Below are 19883 nucleotides of genomic sequence, written 5' to 3'. Positions count from 1 at the left end.
GTGCATAGACATCAGAGGTCGATGTCAGGTGTTTTCTTCAATGGCTCTCTACCTTAGCTTCTCAAACAGATCTTTCACTGAGCACAGAGCTTACCTGCTAGGATGGTGGGCCGCTGAGCTCCAGGAATTCACCTGTCTCCAACTCCCAGAACTGAGGCTACTGACATAAACTGCCATGTATGCCTCGTAGGTGGGTGCTGGGGATTTGAACTCAGGTCTTCATGCTTCTGCAACAAGCACTCCATCCACTGGGCGATCTTCCCAGTCCCACTCTTGTAGTAAGTTGGGTTTGTTGTTTTGTTTTGTTTTTTGTTTGTTTGTTTGTTTGTTTGTTGTTGTTTAGCATACAAACAAATGGATTTAATTGTGACAGTTCCATACATGTTATGCTCTGCTCTCATTTGCTCCTCCCCCCTTGCCTTTCACCACCATCCCCCATCACCTTTGCTGATCCCTTTCCTTCAAGTAGCTCCCCTTTCTGTTTTCAGGACATACATATTCCATCACACTTTCTTCTTCTCCTCGCTCTCCCTCTCTCCTTAGATCCTTTTATCCTTTCTCAGATTCTCCTTTCTATTGCAATGTCCTACACACACACATACACACACACACACACACACACACACACACACACATACTTATATATGCTATGTATATATGTTCTCCACATATGAGAGACAATAGCCATGTAATTAGAATACTATATATCAAAAATGTTATGAATAGGAAACTTATAATGTTAGGAGCGTAAGCATCCCGGAAGTACAAAGCTGACCTTGTAAGGCATCTAATCCAAAAGCTAGGTGTGATATTATCATGGTGAGAAGGTAATATTGCCAATGTATACACAGAGACACATCAACGTGTGCACACACGAATAGATGAATACACACATGCACGTATACACAGACTAATCTCTGTGCACACACACGTTGAAGGGAGCCAGCCTCTAAAAGCAGTTGAACCCAAAACAAAACAGAAAGAGGCTTGGATGCCATCTTGGGGCCACTGTGAGAAGCCACTGTAATACCCACCCTTAACACTGGGCTTTCTAACAGCCAAGTAGAAGTTGTATAATTTAATTTTTTAAATAATTAAACAACAATCATACTTCATCTGAGTTGGAGCGTCTGAGATACAAGTGAGTTTTTGCCAGGTGCCACAACTGCCCTGAGTCTGTAACCATATGGATACTTCGGTTTTCTTACAGCCAGCCATCATAATCCTGAAAAAAACACCAGCTTCCTCTCTTTTAAGGTTACTCAGTCAAAGATAATACTCAGGCCTGGGGAACATGAAAAATATTAACACAGAGGCTTGGATATGAGCCCTAGCTACAGTTTGATTCAGAGCCCGTTTGGTGACAGTTTAATGTAACTGACAACATTCTTACTGCCAAGGGAAGGGAAACACGTATTTCAAAGGAAACCAACTGTCTGAGGCAAGTCAGCCAGTGTGTTTACCTCGTGGCTTGAGCTTCCCTAAGTTGTGTTTAACACCAGACTCACCTCTAAGCTCAAGCTCGATGAGATTCGTTGGGACTAGAGAAGTCCTTGAGGAGCACCGCATTGTCACAGTGGCAGCAGCTCTGGGGTCAGTCTCAGAGAACCAGAAGTAACTGGCAGACGTTCCAAACAGATGCTTTGAGACAACAAGGCCCCAGCGCCATCCTTAGCTTCAACCTCTCCCATCAGTTCCCTCATGAAGGCTGCCCTTTCAGCTCGCTTCTCATCTGCTCCTCACAGTGAATGCTTGTTCACTCAGTTGCAACCCCCTAACACCACGTTTACAACAGGAGGCACATTGTTTCAAGATGGGAGGAAGCACATTCAGGGTATGGAATTACCTGTTTGGTTGATTGGTTGGTTGGTTTTTGTTTGTTTGTTTGTTTGTTTTGGAATTACCTTTAAAAGACTCAGAATTATAAAACCAAATGGGACATTATTACCTTGCAAACTTCCTGTCTATTGCCCCTGCCTCCAAGAATTTTCAGAAGAGTAAAACTGGCTTCTGAATGTTTAAGAAATGGTCTTGGAGTCGTTTAGCAATTTGAGACTAGAGCCCAGGTTTTCTGGGTACAAAATCCAAGACTCTTTTTCCTTTATCAAGTGCTTTGTAACCGTCTTGGGTGTAAACCTGGTCAGTGTATACTACCATGGTTTTTAATCAAACAGTAATCTAGGCTAGTTAGGGAGGTGCTGTGTAAGGAGGGTAAAGTCTACCCTCACTTGACTTGAAGAAAGATTGCAATCAATAAAGTCAGTGGATGTCATCCGATCAATTAAAGGCCTTCAAAACATCCAGTGAGGTTCTGAAAGAAGACAAAAACACTGTACATCCCGACAGCTGGGCCTGGGTAGTGTTTAGGGAACAGAAATGTAGGTTTTTTTTAAATAATTTATTTATTTTTACTTTATTGCATTGGTGTTTTGCCTGCATGTATGTCTGTATGAAGGTGTCAGATCCTGGAGTTACAGACACTTGTGAGCTGCCATGTGGATGCTGAGTTTTGAACCCAGGTCCTCTGGAAACACAGTCAGTGCTCTTAATTGGTGAGCCATCTATCTCTCCAGCCCCCAGAACTGTAGATTTTGACCTTGTCAGTCCTGATGAATATGAGTCAAACATTTAAAATGTCTCTACCTCCTACCCTTTGTGATACACACACACACACACACACACACACACACACACACACACACACACACCTGTATCTATTCTGTTGGTACTGTTTCTTGAGAGAATCCTGAGTTGCAAATGATAAGCTATTAAAGAAGTCAATGAGATTCGGCCATTCAAGAGAACACGTGATATGGTCTTCGTAAGCATTTGTTGGATAAAAGAACGCTTGAGTGGAAATCTTTCTGACTTGAGTCCTATCCAAGTAATGCCAATTTTTACTGTGAAGCATCGCAATTAATTGCATAAAGATGGCTCCTTGGAGCATATCCCCATCATGCACGAGAGTCCCCACAGCTGGTAGCAGTAAAGGAAGATGCTGGAGAGAAAAAGCCAAAGACCTAGCAATCATGTTCCTGAAAATAAGCCAGGGGTTCAAAGCTCCCTTAGTGGGTCATCCAACAAGTAGTCTTTAAAACTTGCAAAAGGGGTTTGCATGGGACCTATAGAGGCACATGTTCAAGCAGGTCTGTTGGAGGTTGATCTGATGTATTTTCATGCTAATTACTGCTTGCTATCTCTGTGCCCCAAGATTGCTCTGTAACCTTGCCTAAAAACTTATTCCTATTTGGCCAATAAAAAGCCAACACATCTGAGCAAATGGGTAGGCGCGGCTATGGTTATCGGGCTTGTGGGAAAGAGATCGGAAGAGGAGGGGAGACAGGAGGAGGAAGAGAGAAGGAAGCCTGGTACCATGGGCTAGGTGGAGGAAGAAGCACATGGCCTGTGTGAATGGAAGATCCAAAGCAGATGGCATGGGATTGAGGTAGGGTATGGGATACCTGCCCCAATATGGGGTGTAGTTTAAGGGATTAGTATCTGCCCTGCCCCAGGTTAACAAAGGCTATTTTAAATATAACAAGTGTCTATGTCTTGATTGATTGCCAGCGGGTTAGAAAATACTGATGTAATAATAATTATAGGCCTGGTAATAAACATCATCAGGCCATACTGCTAAGTTAACCACAACACGGGTCTATCTAGACTATGCAAGAGAGAAGAAGAAAAGGATCTGCTATGATTGGACTGCCGCCACCAAAATTCATACTGCAGTTGAGGTATTAAAAGGTCAGCGCCCGGGGACATGGCTCAGTTAGGTGAAGTGCTTGCGTCACAAGCTTGAAGACTAGTGTTTGCATCTCCAGCACCCCTGTACCTGCCAGGTGGATCTGCTAGCTTGTCTATGGTCTAGGCACTTGGAAGTTAAACACGGAGGATTCCTGGAGCAACATGGCTAGCTAGACCAACTGAATCAGTGATATGAAACCCTGTGTCAACGTATAAGGTGGAGCCCGGTGTGGTGGCGCACGCCTTTAATCCCAGCACGCAGGAGGCAGAGGCAGGTGGATCTCTGTGAGTTCGAGGTTAGCCTGGTCTGCAAAGCGAGTCCAGGACAGCCAAGGCTACACACAGAAACTCTTTCTCAGAACCGCCCCCTCAAAAACCATATGAGGTGGAATATGGATGAGGATACCTGCTGTCACACAGCTGTATCTACACAAATGTGAATCACACACATGTGTTCAAACCACACATGCACAACAAAAAGAGAGATGGAACCAAGTAAGACCTTTGAGAAGTGGTTTAGTCATCAGAGCTCTGCGATTCATTTGCCTGTGGCTGCATATATTCATGGGTTATTTTCTAATGGGGGCAGTTATAAACGCCAATGTGGCACTTGTGTGTTGTCTGCTCACCATGTGATAAACAGAAGCACCTCAGAGCTCCATATAAAGTCCCCATCAGCGAGCAGGGTGTCACCTATGTGTTTCTTTGGCCCCTAACTTTCAGTCTCCAGAAACTACAGTAAATAAGCATAGTTCAAAATAAATTGCTCATACCAAATACAAATAGCCAAAATACCATTATATTAATACATTAATATAATTCCTGATTGTTTCATGGTTCTTCTTGCTGTATGTAATTTATTTTATATATTGTAATAATATAAATGTATATGAAAAAATAAAAATATTTTAAAAATAAGAAATAAATTGCTCAGCCTTAGTTTGCAGCAACTGAGTGTGGATTGGGGGAAAGTCTTTCTAGAGTGGAAAGCTGGTTGTAGCAACTGACTCGTGAATATTTCAAGAAAACTTGGATTTTGATACTAACCAAAACGAGAAGTAGAAGGAAAAAAAAGAAAGAAAGAGACAGCCTGGTGATATTGGCACACACCGTTAATCCCAGCACTCAGGAGGCAGAGGCAGGCAGAGCTCTGAGTTTGAAGTCCGCCTGACCTACAGAGTGAGTTCCAGAACAGCCAGGGCTACACAGAGAAACCCTGTCTCAGAAAAAAAAAAAAAGGAAGGAAGGAAAGAGGGAGGGAGGGAGGGAAGGTGGAAGAGGAGAGAGACAGAGAGAGAAAGAGAGAGAGAGAGAGAGGAGAGGGAGAGAGAGAGAGAGAGAGAGAGAATAAGTGTAGTGTAGTAAGACACTAATGTACAATCAAACTCAAGTTCATGGAAAATTCACTGGGTAGGAAAGAAAACCAACTGTTTATAACCATATAAACACCTTTCCCCCAACTGTAAAGATAAGTGTGCAAAGCCATTGATTGCTTACTGCCTTTTATTGCAGCCATTCTTTGCCTGGCTGCTGGCCTAGCAACAGCCACTCAAAGACAGAACCAGCGCTTTGTTCTTCAGAGCGCGCTGGTGCCTAACAGCCCTACTCGGTGAGTGGCCCTGTCAGAGCGCGCTGGTGCCTAACAGCCCTACTCGGTGAGTGGCCCTGTCAGAGGGCGCTGGTGCCTAACAGCCCTACTCGGTGAGTGGCCCTGTCAGAGCGCGCTGGTGCCTAACAGCCCTACTCGGTGAGTGGCCCTGTCAGAATGCGCTGGTGCCTAACAGCTCTACTTGGTGAGTGGCCCTGTCAGAGCGCGCTGGTGCCTAACAGCCCTACTCGGTGAGTGGTCCTGGGGAGTAAACACAGACTTTTTAAAACTTCAAAATTTGACTTGACACCAATTTTTTTATTTCCTTTTGTTTGGTTTGGTTTTTTCAAGATATGATTTCTCTGTGTAGCCTTGGCAATCCTAGACTTGCTTTGTAGACCAGGCTAGCCTTCAACTCACAGAAATCCACCAGCCTCTGATTCCCTAGATGATGAGATTAAAGACATGTGCCACCATGCCCAGCTGACACCAATTATTAAAAGCACAGAAGAAATAGCATGCTAATCGTTTTATTGGAAATGATTTGAAATTTGCTGACTATTACAGACACCCTTTGGTATCTATAGGAAATGATTTTTTTTTTTTTTTTTGGTTTTGCAAGACAGGATGTCTCTGTGTAGCCTTAGCTGTCCTGGACTCACTTTGTAGACCAGGCTGGCCATGAACTCACAGAGATCTGCCTGCCTCTGTCTCCTGAGTGCTGGGATTAAAGGCGTGTGCCACCACACCTGGCCCTAGGGAATGAATTCTAAGATGACCCATAGATACCAAAATCTAAAGACATTCAAGTGTTTTATACAATGGACATAATATTTGCACATAATCTACCAATCCACCCATAAAGATGACCTCAAGTCATCTTTGGTTACTTATTACTAACCACAGCGTGAATGCTATATAGGCCCAGTGTGGTGGCACGTACCTGTAGTCTCAGCACTTTGGAAGTTGAGGCAGGAGGGTATCAAGTTTGAAGCCAGCCTGGATTACAGAGCCAAACTTTGCCTCAAAAAGAAAGAGAGATGAAACTGAGGAAGGGGAGATAGAAGGGGCAGAGAAGGAGAATGAAATCAAAGAAACAAAGGAGGTGAAAAGAAGATGGAAAGAGAAAAATAAGGAATAAAGAAAAAGAAAGCAAGTAACAGAAAAATAACAGAAAAGGAAAGGAAAACTATATAAGTAGTTGCTTTAGCTGGACAGTGGTGGTGCACACCGTTAATCCCAGCACTCAGGAGGCAGAGGCAGATGGATCACTGTGGGTTCAAGACCAGCCTGGTCTACAAAGCAAGTCCAGGACAGCCAAGGCTACACAGATAAACCCTGTAGCTTGAAAAACCAAAAATAAGTAAATAAATAGTTGCTTTATTTACTTTTTAGGGGACACCGACAAGAACAAACCTCTATACATGGTCAGAGTAGATGCAAACATCATGGACGCCACTATACACTGAATGATCCTTGGCAGGGTGAATAATAGTCGCAGAACTTGTGGGTTCTGAATGCTGAGTCCCAATCTCATAGCTCAGCCGCAGTACAGAAGTCCTTGACTAGCCTTCAACTTGAGAAAGTAGCCCATGGAATACAAGATTATATATTTTAATCAGATTAGCTAAAACTATCTTATGGACATCATGTTATTTGAAAATCAGGGGGAAAAATCAAAATGTTGAAAGTCCCGAATTCTGAGAGAAAACAGTAAAACCACTCCTGGCATTGTCTGCGTGTCCTTCATATAGCTCAGGCCTTGCTAATGTGATCAGTATCAGTGCATGCTTCTTGACCTGCTAGTAAAAAAAAAAAAAAAAAAAAAAAAAAAAAAAAAAAAATGAGGAAAACACACAGCCCTTGTTTTCCTATACTTCTGTTGTCAATATCTCACTCTTTGTATTATTAATGTGTATTTTTCCTAGAAAGCTTCAAGTCCTGTGTAACAGTTCTTTCTGAAACAGCACTGCGATCACAAGCACTGCTATTCTTATAAATAGAAAACAAGGCATAGGAGGTTTGCTTATATAAGGCAACCAACTGCCATGAAGTGGACAAGAAGCTGACTAGGAACTCTGGTGCCCCATATTTGACCACTTCCCCTTGGTGGGGAGGCCTGGTGGCACTCAGAGAAAGGGGAAGCAGACTACCAGGATGAGACCTGATAGGCTGTGACCATATGGTGGGGAAGGAGGTCCCCTTCTGTCACAGACCTAGGGGAGAGGAATAGGAAGATACAAGTAAAGGGATAACAATTGAGATGCAATCTGAGTAAATTAATTTTTTTTTTTAAAAAAAAGAAGCTGACTATGGAATTGAAAAGCACATTTTCCTCTGGCAGAGTTCGCTTAAAAATGAAATTTTCCTAGTCTTTCATCTTGAGCCTGGTTGACACATTTTATTCTTCTGGTGAAAACTGATCTTGACTTCTACCCCTTCTGCGTGCTCTAAAATGATTTCCATGACTTCCGAAAAAAGTGAATAGATCACAAAGATATTGGAAACACTAAACAAAGGCTGAACGATAATATAAGAATGATAAGAAGTCCTATATCATAAGGTCTGCCCCTTGATCTTTGCTTTCTTGGATGATTCAACTTTTTATGTTTTAAAAAAAAAACATTATAAAATGGCTAGAGAGATGGCTCAGTGGTTACGAGCATTAGCTACTCTTCCAGAGGACCTGGGCTGGGTTTGATTTCTAACGCCCACGTGGCAGCTAACAACTCCATTTAACAACTCTGTAACTCCATTTCCTGTGAATCAAATGCCCTCTTCTGGCCTTCAAGAGCAATCCATATACATGGTGCACAGGCAGGCTAAAGATTACTATGCATATACATAAAATAAAAATAAATTTGAAAAATACATATTATTAAGGTACTGGGAGTGTGGCTCAGTGGTAGAGTATTTGTCCAGTGTGTTTGAAGAGTAAGTTTGATTCCCAAGAACCATAATACTAGAGTTTGCATCCCTAGAATCCATGAAAATGTTGGGTGAGCATTACAACCCACTTATAACACTCATGAGAGAGTCAGGGGACCTGCCTCAAGGAATAAGGCACAGAGCAATCAGGAAGGATTCCTGATAATCAACCTAGGGACTCCAAATGCTCAGGCACACTTTTATGATGGCACATGCAAGCACACATATACATATGCACATCACATGTGCATACACTTGAAACATAAGTAAAACAATATAATATTCATAAATACATGCATTGTTTTGGGTCAAAAATAGAACTTCCTTGTAAAGTCAGTTTGTTATTTGCAAATTATGGCTGGTGGTGGTTGACATAAAAATGGGCCCCATAGGCTCATGTGTTTGAACGTGCTTGGTCCACAGTTGGTGATGCTGCTTGGGAAGGATTAAAAGGCGTGGCCTTGTGGGAGGAGTTGTGTCACTGAGGACTGGCTTTGAGATTCCAAAAGCCCTACATCACTTCTAGTTAGCTCTGTCTCTGCCTTGTGCTTCTGGATCATATGTAAGCTCTCAACTACTATTCCGGCACCATTCCTGCTAATGTCTCACTTCCCACCATGATAGTCATGGACTTGTTGTCAGAAATTGTAAGCAAGCCTCCAATTAAATGCTTTCTTTTACAAGTTGCCTTGGTCATGATGTCTCTTCACATCAATAGAAAAGTAATTAAGAGTGCCTGAATCTCAATTAACAATAAGTTAAAAGAGACTCAGATTCCTACCATTCTAGAGGAGTTGATGCATTTCCCCCATGTAGTCATATATTTGTATATGTAGACATGTACATGTGATCATCCTTAGGGACACAACCTGCTTTTTTTTTTGAGTCAGGGTCTCTCACTGAGCCTGAAGCTTGGCAACTAGTTTAGACTGGATTGCCAGCAGCAAGCCACAGGCGTCCCCCTGTCTCCACCTCCCCAAACCTTGGAATTTCAAGTGCATGACCATACTCAGCATTTTTAAGTGGGTCTCGGGGATTGAACTTAAGTCCCCTTGCTTGGATGGCAATCCCTTTACCAAATGAGCAATATCCTCAGCCCGAGGTTTGGAATTTTAGTTTAGATGATCTGATTTTTCCCAAGCAGGCAGCATGTGAGGAGGAAACGCTCCTTATAACAGAGAATCAAATCACACCTGAGGCTTAGGATCCCCCTGCGCTGCCATTTCCCACTTAACTGAGCATGGTAGGCACATACTGGGTTTCCAGAGGGAGACTGTCCATGCCTCCTCCCTCTTCCCTTCCAACATTCACCTCCCCTTTCTAACCTCTCACTTCCCCCAGTGCAGAATGACAATACCAAGCATGTCGAGCACATATTGGAAAAAGTGTGGTCAACGAGTTATGTTTTCTCTGGAAAGGAAGAACCACGGGTGGAAAAAGAACAACAGCTCAGATCAGGTTAACAGAGACCTTCGCTGGAAAAGAAAATCCTCTCCAGTTTCCCATGGTCGATACAGCACATTCGTTCAGCTGGCCCCTGTGGTTCCTGGAGTCTAAGATGTGTTCAAGTTTCCAGCGTATTCAGCAAGGGCCATGGTGGACTGCAGACGTTTTCAGCTGAAGCATGACTTCAGGTTATACAATCAAGAAGACAGAAATTCTAACTAAACAGACGCAGATATTCTTGGGGGTGGGATGGGGTCTTGTCAATTAGAATTCCCCTTGGTAGCTCTTTGGTTAGATGGTCAAGAATATTGCCTATAAAGCACTACGGCTTGGCACCTTTTATTCACTCTGTGAAAATTGGGGTCGGGGAAGCCAAGGATGTGGTTCTGTTTGGTAGAATGTTCGCCCAGCATGTATTAAGGCCTGTCCGTGTTTGTTCCCCGCTGCCTCATAAACCTGGCATGGAAGCACAGACCTGGGAGCTCAGCACTCTCAAGGTGAAAGCAGGAAAGTTAGGAGTTCAACATCACCCTTGGCTAGGTAATGAGTTTAGGACCAGCAGGGGCTACAAGACCCTGCCTTAAAAAAAAAAAACACAATAAAGAAAGAGTACAAGTGAGTCAGAAAGGGACATTAGATTCTCTCTGTATAGCTGGGTATAGGTACTGCTGGGACCTGGGCTGAGCTATTCCTCTGTACCTCTCTGCCTCTGACATGCCAATCTGTGCTTGAATGGAAGTCATTTCTAACTGAATTTTAAAGCAGTGGTAACCTTGCTTGAAAGCAGCGCTTTCCATTTTTATTAAATTGTACACTTGTCTCTTATTTCTTACTTTGGAGTCTCTATTCCCTTCAGCTCTAAAGTGTCTGAGAGTTCTGCATGTTTGCTGTTCTCTGGAGTCTCTGATGGAAGATTTCCAAGAGCCAGAGCTGTGCAATGTAAATTTCATGGTTTTTATGAGGACCATTCATTTTACTTCATCCTCAGAGGAGCCAAGAGACTCTCTCTCTCTCTCCCTCTCTCTCTCTCTCTCTCTCTCTCTCTCTCTCTCTCTCTCTCTCTCTCTCTCTCTCTCTCTCCCTCTCTCTCTCTCTCTCTCTCCCTCCCTCCCTCCCTCCCTTCCTCCTCTTTTTTCCCAGTTGGAATGCAACTGAATATCTGGCTTGGAAAATTCCTACCTGAGTGCAAGGTATATCATGCACAACCCTGCACTATGATTGGCACCTTTTGAAAGTAGAAACCTGGCATGAAGACGTCCCAGTGCTTAAATGGAATGGGATGAGCCTTGTTCTGCCTCATTCAAGCATCCTCTGTGTTTGAGGACGTAAAAGATGGTTGTTTTGCTCAGGAGCATAAAATGGAACCAGACAACTTACAGTGATGGCATGAGTCTGCAATTTGCTTTCAATTTTCAAAAAATGCCAAGAGGATTAGCACCTAGAATATATAAATAATCATAAACATTAAGCTCCAAAACACAAACCATCCCATCGATAAATTGGCTAATGAGCTCAAGAGACAGTTTTCAAAAGAAGAAATACAGATGAAAAATAAGTGCTTGAAAAAGCACTCAACACCCTTAACTGCCACAGAAATGCATGCTAAAGCTGCTCTGAGCTTCCATCTCACCCCAGTCAGAGTGGCTACCATCAAAACAAATGACAACATGGGCAAGGATGCAGAGGAAAGAGAGTGCCTTGCACGCTGTTGGTAGGAATGTAAGTGTGTGCAAATCACTGTGAAATCACTGTGCACATTCCTCAGAAAAGTAACAACAAGACTGCCATATGATCCAGCTATAATGTTCCTGAGAGAATGTCTGAAAGACACTGAGTCAACACAGCACCCAGACATTTGCATGCACGTGTTTATTGCTGCACTGCATAGTCACAATCGCTAATAGAAGGAACCCGCGGAAATGTCCATCAGCAAGTGAGTGGATGCAAAAGCACGGTATACATATACACAGTGGAATTTTATCAGTCATGAAATAGGGAAAAATCATGACATTTGCAGCAAAATGGATAGAACTGGAGGTCATTATATTAACCAAAATAAGTAAGATTCACAAAGACAAATGCCATATGTTTTCTCTCACATGCAGACTCTAGTTTTAAGTGTGCATGTGTGTGCATGTTATATGTGTGTGATCTTAAAGTAGAAAGGGGGGTGTGAGAGTAAAGGAAGAAGCCTTAAAGGAGGGAAGAGAGAAGAAAAAGAAGCAAGGACCACTGTACTAGTGGACTCGGGTGCCTGTGGTTGGCTGTCCAAGCCAGTCAGCATTCTAGGATGGAATGGGAAGGAGTTTGTAAGCTCATCCCTAACTGACAAGCGGTGGACTATTCAAAAGTTGGTTCTTTTAAGGGTATAGCTCCTGGGAGGTGCCCTATACCCCATGCCCCATTCCCCATGCCCCATTCCCCATGCCCCATGCCCCATTCCCCATGCCCCATGCCCCATGCCCCATTCCCCATGCCCCATTCCCCATGCCCCATGCCCCATTCCCCATGCCCCATGCCCCATTCCCCATTCCCCATGCCCCATTCCCCATGCCCCATTCCCCATGCCCCATGCCCCATTCCCCATGCCCCATGCCCCATTCCCCATGCCCCATTCCCCATTCCCCATGCCCCATTCCCCATGCCCCATTCCCCATTTCCCATGCCCCATTCCCCATGCCCCATGCCCCATTCCCCATGCCCCATTCCTCATGCCCCATTCCCCATGCCCCATGCCCCATGCCCCATACCCCATACCCCATGCCCCATGCCCCATGCCCCATTCCCCATGCCCCATTCCCCATGCCCCATGCCCCATGCCCCATGCCCCACATTCAGAAGTACATGGACAAGACAAATTTAAGTTATTGAATTTTCATAAAAGAAAACATGAAGTTGGGAAGAAATGAAACAGATCTCAGAGTTGGAGGAAGACTTGGGGATGAGTATGATCAAAATGCATTGTATGGAAGTCTAAACTTATTAATAAAATAGTTATTTAAATAAATAAGAGGAAGAAACAAAAACAGAGCAATGAAATACATGTAACATGAAATCAGAAGAGGATATGATTTGGGAGAAAGAAAGAGACCGTGACAAGTGACATTAGAGGAGCTGGGGAAGAAAGGTGAATGAGAAGAAAGCAACGTGGCATATATGGATATTAAGAATGCCATCACAAAGCCTATGACTCAGCTTATCAACTGGAGATTTATTCAAGGTTATGTCAAATCATCTGATCAGGCAGGAAACGTCCCTAACAGGGCACTTGTTTTTTTAGCTAGCTTAAGGTTCTGCTGTATTCAAACTTTAGGCCCATTAGAAAAAGATGGAGATAGCGTTCTAAAAAGAATGCAAGGAAAACCAGAGAGAGAGAGAGAGAGAGAGAGAGAGAGAGAGAGAGACTGAGAATGTAGCCTAGCAGAGTTTCTCCCATGATGCTGGCTTTGTTTTGTTTTTATCCCAGGTGTTGTTGTTGTTGTTACTGGGATTAAAGACTCTAACCAAAAGCAGGAGGAAAAGATGTATTTCACCGGACACCTCCATGTATCAGCTCACCACTGAGGAGAGTCAGGGGAAGAGCTCAAGGCAGGAACCTGAAGACAGAAGCCGAAGCAGCGACCATGGAGAAACACACTTAGTGGCTTGTTTCTTAGCTCGCATTCAGCTACTGTTTGCATACAGCCCAGGGCCCCCTGCTTGGGGACTGCACTGCCCAGAGTAGGCTGAGACCTCCTTCCTCAAAAAGCAAATACTCAGCAGGCATGCTTATGTGCTGATCTTTACTTGTAAGTGTATGTGTTTCTGCACATGTGGTTGCATGCGTGTATGCAGGTGTGTACACATGTGTGAGCGCATGTATATGGAAGTCACCCTTCGTGTCATTCTAAGGTATCTAACTTTGATTTTTCACACATGGTCTCTCACTAGCCTGGAATTTGATAACTACACTAGGCTGCCTGAGCAACGAGCCCCAGGGACCCATCTGTCTCTCCCTCCCCATCACTGGGATTATGAGTGTGCACCACCATGCCTGGGGCCCAAACTCAACTCCCCATATTTATGCAGCCAGCACTTTGCCATCTAAGGTATTGCTTTCCCCAGTCCCTACTTGTAACTTTTAATGGAAAGAACATATGGCTGGGTCTCTCCAACTCTGACGGTTAATTCTCAAAGTCAATGACTAGATGGGCATTCTAACTTACACATTTGGCTCTTCAAAAACTTGTATCAAGACTGTGTTTTGGATAAAGATGATGAAGGAAGGTAGCTGTCTCAAAGGCAGGCTCTGTACCCTGAAAAACAGGGACTGCATGCATCTCTGCATCTTAACTCAGGCACTGTGAGACCAAAGGGATAGCTGCAAAACCAGCATGTTCCCAAATACAGCGGTCATGCTAAGGTGGACATTGTTGCCCTGCATTTTCACGTAGTTGACTTTTTAAAGTTACAATATACCCAGGCATGATTTCCCTAGCCACGATTACTCCCTCTTCCTGTGTCGGACTGGCTACCCTCACATAGAGCAAGAACTACATAAAAGCATTCAATATAAAGACTTTCTCAAGAGAGGAAAATGCGCTAAAGCCCTTGGACACATGCGGCCTTTCTCTTCTTACTCTACCTCTAGTACGGAGACGCAGCAGAATAAAGCATTACCACCCGTCTAGGAAGGGTACAGGGTGGGGGGAGGCTCTCCCTCCTCTCAATCTTCTACTACCCCTCCACCTCCCACCCCCATCTTCTCAAGGCCCCTCCTGAGTTTGCAAGGCATCCAGAGCTTAAGCCTTCTCATACTGTGCTGATACTGTGGCCTTCTACACCTGTCTCTCCCACTAGAGTGCAAACAGCTGGGGGGCGCGGGGACTAGGCATTCCTCTGCAGTTCCCAGGGCCAGCATTGTCTTCACACAGAGAAAAAGCACAGCAACTTCCTGTGAGAGCAACAAACAGAAGCATTTCTGTGCCCTGTGAGATGCTCCACCTGGGAGACAGGCCACTACTAAGGGAAACATTATGATTCCCAAAGGTACCCAAAACTACAAAAAAAAAAAAAAAAAAAAAAAAAAGCTGAAACCAAGTATAGTGGTGCATGCCTTTAATTCTAGCACTTGGGAGGCAGAGGCGGGGAGATGTCCATGAGTTCAAAGACATTCTGGTCTATGTGGTAAGTTCTAGGCCAGCCAGAGCTACATTGTGGATAGATAGATAGATAGATAGATAGATAGATAGATAGATAGATAGATAGATAGACAGATAGACAGACAGACAGATATATGATACATACATACATACATGGAAGACTATCTGACATCACTTACGGTTTTCAGATAACTTTTTAGATTAAAAAAATGATTAATGACTGTGTATTTGTGTGTGTGAGGTAGGGGATGAACTCAGGGTGCCAGCCTTGTGTGACAAGTGCCCTTACTGCTCAGCCATCTCTCTGGCCTGCCACCACTTTCTCAGTATGGATACATATGCCTTTCTTTGACCCAAATAAAACCCTTTCATATCTACTTAGTTTATGAGTTCACTACTCCTAGCTCTTCCTCTCAGACCAGATGGTGTTTCAAGTTTAAATGCCCCTCCTTCCCCTCTGGTGACCAGGGTAACAAAAGACAGCTGAGGAGTATCAGTCCTTATTCCATAGTGTCGTATTCTGAAGCTGAGCTTGAAGAAAGAAAGAAATGCAAGGATTATTTGTGGTCGCTGCCAAAGCAGCTTCTATGAGGAGGATCAGTTCACCTGAAGGGGAAAATATGTCAGCCACCAGGTAAGATTGTAATAAAGCTAGCTCGTTCATCATCTGCTTCAGGGAAACAGGTCACTGAAGACTTGTCGCGTCACAAAGAGGCCTTTGGAACTTTTAAACAGAAGTTCCCCACGGCCATCAGCAAATCTTTGTCACTGACAGAAAATGAAAAATATCCATTTCCATAGTGTTATACACCTGCCATGTGACAGAAAAAAAATTGCTATGCAAATTAATTTCAAAACTAATATAATAATCATACACATGTATGCATTTATAAATACATATTATTGCAGTGCTAGGGATTGAACCTAAGTCTATAGCCCATCTACTACATTTATATGTACTGGACATTTTCATAAACACACACCACACACACGTATGTGGAATTTTAATTTAATTGAAAAGGAAGTAATATTATATGGGACTATGTGATTCTAAGTCCTCAAGCATTACGTCTTAGTAATAGAAGTGCACTCTATTTCAGAGGGTGGACTTGGGAGCTACAGAGAACTACGCTCTATTCCTGAGCCTTCCGCATCCTCCCTCTGTGGCCTTGGGCAGGTGCCAAGGTCGCCCTCTGAAAAAACGAGCCCATCATACTGCGGCACCTCACCAGGGTAAGATGAGGACCTCCCTGTAATGTGCTGAGAAGACAGGCTGAGGGGCAGACTGTAGGTGCTCTGTGCAGGCGAGCTCTCGGCGCTGGGACTGCAAGAGATGCCCATTTACCTTCCCTGTGGAATGCCCTCTTTCACACTGTTTTTCTTTTATCATGTTCAGCCCGCTCTCCACTTCTGCCTGAGGTGTCCCCTACTATTCCTTTTATGACTGTTCCCAGGACTGAGTTGTTGTAATGTCTTCTCAACTTTAGTCCATCCCAGAATCAAATCTTGTACTCGACACAGCTCTGCACTAAATTCCCAAAGCTCCCACTGCCATTTCTCTCACTGTAGCATCCCAGACACCGCTCTGTGGGTCCTGTGTACCTTTCCACACATTTCTCCAATGTACAGCCTCATTTTCAAATCACTCTGGTATACCTACTTCTACATTGCATTCAATTCCTATGAATGACCTACAGTCTTGGTCACATGACTCCTTAATCACAATGTTCCTCCCTTATTTTATTTTATTATTTTCAACTACTAAGGCTTGAGCAGGGAAGATGGCTCAGTGAGTAAAGACACTCGCCACCAACCCTAAGGACCTGGGTTTGATCCCTGGGCCCCACATGAAGAAGTAGAGGATTGACTTCCTCTGTGTTTTCTTCGCTCTGGTGAAATATATATGGCAGCCCCCAGTGTCACAAAAACCACTAAAACAGAAAATCAGATCAGCCCTTTGTCTTTGCTACTAAACTCTGCAATGGAGGGTAAATGCTGGGTTGCTGCCCTCCCTCCCCAGCAGAACGTGTGCTTCTAGCCCATCAAGGCAGTGCAGCTTTCATTCCTTGAACATGTAGCTAATGTGAACTTGGACACGTTATATACTCAGATCCACTACAGATATATAAATCTATGCATGGGTGCAAGCAGAGAAGTATTTTAGGTTTCGTTCGTGGTTTAGGAGGTTGACTTAATGGTGGATTGGGAAAAAAAAAATGTATTGCTATAAGACAAGGTTTGGTGAACTCTTCTGCCCAATTTCAGAATAAGAGTCAAACAATGAAGATCAATTTAATCATTTATGTTCTGTTCCCTGGCAGTTCTGGGGATGGAATCCAGGGCCTGGCGCAGGTGCTCTATCACTGAGCCACGCCCCAGATCTCTGTTCACTCACTTAGCATAATGTTGTAGACCAGTAGTTCTAACCCCTGGGTTGTAATCTCTTTGCGGGGGGAGTCAAATAACCCTTTCACATGGGTCACCTAAGACCATGGGAAAATGCAGAATTTACATTATGATTCATAACAATAGCAAATTATAGTTATGAAATAACAACAAAATAATTTTATAAGTAGAGGTCACCACAACATGAGCAACTTATATGAAAGGGTCACAGCATTAGGAAGGCTGAGAGCCACTGCTACAGACTACCAAATAGAACTAGCTTCTAAACTCTTTTTTAACTCTGTCTTTGCCGTTAGGCAAGTTATAGTTTTTATTGCTAAAGACTCCTTAGGCCAATTCAGAAAATCAGACAAAAACCCCACCCTATTATTTATTAAATGAGCTATGAAGAAAACGTTTTAAAAATCAGAACATCTTATAAATAAATACTCAAAACCTTTTCCGCTCTTTAAGTCTGGTCCTAAATTACTTGGGCAAAAAAGTTACTGCCACCACCACCACCAGCAGCAGCAACAGCAACAGCAACAGCAACAACAGCAACATGCATAAATAACATCTTTGGGAATAAACCCTTGAGAAGCCTCTTTCCTAACTGCCCCTCTTAGTTGGGATTGCCAAAACCTATGAAATCATGTGTACATCTCAATCAAAATTAAAACCCAACAATGCCAAAACAAAGGAAAGAAAATAGTAACTCAGTACTGGGCCTCAGGAGAGCAGGGGTACTTGCTTTCAATCCGTTCCTCTTGCTGACTTTAAATCTTCAAAATTATAGAAGCGCCCATTTTGAGACTATCATTGTCCATCAGTTCCATTCTGTGCTATACACAAGGCTGCTTACCATTTCCAGCTTTCCCCATCATTCCCAATTTTCTGGAATGATATATTATGTATCCACTAAAGACAGTTTCTCAAATTCCATAGTCAGACTTCATAGTGTGGGTTTTAAGATATAGAAAGTTATAGATCAGTTTTTTTTTTTAGATCAGTTTTTTAAAAAGCATATGTATACATGTATGTTGCATGTGTATCATACATACGTATATACATTATACATATGTGTGTGTGTGTGTGTGTGTGTGTGTGTGTGTGTGTGTGTGTGTGTGTGTAACAAATATCCCCTGATCTTTTGGTTTTCGGAGATACTGTTTGTTCTGAGGTACCATAACCACTTCGTTAGAGTTTGCCATCGTCACAGCTCCTGGACTCATTGTCATTTCTCTCTTCAAAGAACACACCGAGAATTTAAAGGGCTTTCCATGCTTTCTCTCACTAGTGAGAATTCCCTGCATCTTTATGCAGTAATGAATTTAAACACGGCTGATTGCCGGAGAACTTCCAAAATGATAGAATGCTCCCCAACACTGCCGCATCTCTAACAGCTCTGGGAAAACTCACTCACCTTTGGCATGTCAATAATTGATGGCCTAGGGATGGACGCCTGGAAAGTAACTGCTTCGCAGTCTGGTTTGTGACTCGGGGACCTGGGCAAATCCTCAGGGCTTTCTGCAGGCTGGACAGTGGCGTGCTTGTTGTTGCTGCCATTCGCGCTGCCGTTTCGCTCTGAGCGCATGCCGGAATCTCGCCTTTTCTCTGGAGCTCTTTCCTCTGCCTTGGGATGACTTGGATGTCTGTCTGCTTTGGCCACGGGCTGGTCATAGATGGTGGAGTGAGTATCTGTCGAGCCAGACTGATCGAAGGCGGCATTCTCCCTAGTGTTACCAAAACAAGCCAGCAGAGCTGAGCATGGGAAGGAGTGCATCCTTCGGGACGGAAACTTCAAGCGTTGGGTGAGCCTCGATTTCCACGTGGACATGACCTGCAGCGATGCATGGCAGAGTTCAAAAGCGAAAACGAAGTCTTCCAGGGGCTGCCTTCGAGTCGCTGTTTCCGTGCCTGAAGAGGACACACTAGTGACAGTTGCCCCTACGTAGGAGTGGAGATGGCAGGGCCATCCTCTCAAAGAGTCTCTCAGCATCTAGCCCTGCTTGGAAGCATCCATTCTGGGAGACTTCACGCTCTTCCTTCCTTTCTCGCGGTCAGTAGCTAAAGAAGCCTGTGTGAGGCTGGCAGTTGGCTCAGGTTACAGTCCCCAGCAGGGCAGACGCTTCAGGGTAAGGTAGTGCCAAGGCAATAGACAGCTGTTTCAGGTTACCTTGGAGGCATAAAGATAAAGTAGCCAGTCAGCGCCCGCCATAACAGCGTCAGCCTGTGTATCAATAACATCATAACAGCCGCAAAACCTTCTACAGTTTCCCCCCTTCAAATATTTATTCCCCCAAACAAAACAGAAACCATCCAGTTATCTATAGCAAGTGAAGACCCCTGTGAGAGGCCATAACCCTGCCACCTGCTTCATTATTAAAATAGAACGTACACGGGATCTTTCATTCAGAGAGATACATGTTTGTACCTAACGTCAAAGAAGACTTTTCTGGATAGTTCCTGAACCTTCTCCCGAAAACAATGTCCTGACTTCAGGATCCATGTTGGCTCTGGTAACAATAAGTGAGTGTTTAATAATCTGTTTTCTCACCATCAAGTTCCTGATTGTTTTTTCTTTTAGACAATAAGAAAAGAACACACTAACAAAATTATGTAGTATGCTATGCTGCTGAAGATACTGT

The 19883-nt window shown here is 43.7% G+C and overlaps 1 protein-coding gene across 1 annotated transcript in view; it reads right to left on the bottom strand.

Moving 5' to 3' along the window:
* LOC127193642 (uncharacterized) overlaps positions 1-19396 on the bottom strand; it is an 87859-nt gene extending 68463 nt beyond the window's left edge. Inside the window, exon 1 of the mRNA XM_051150874.1 lies at positions 18659-19396. Coding sequence (XP_051006831.1) covers positions 18659-19234 — 576 coding nt within the window. The 5' untranslated portion in view covers positions 19235-19396. The remainder of the gene's footprint in view (positions 1-18658) is intronic.
* Between the last annotated feature and the right edge of the window lie 487 nt (positions 19397-19883).

Source organism: Acomys russatus, chromosome 9, assembly GCF_903995435.1.
Source record: "Acomys russatus chromosome 9, mAcoRus1.1, whole genome shotgun sequence".
NCBI lineage: Eukaryota > Metazoa > Chordata > Mammalia > Rodentia > Muridae > Acomys > Acomys russatus.
Note: the sequence above shows the minus strand (reverse complement) of the source record. Positions and strands in the feature narration are given on the sequence as shown.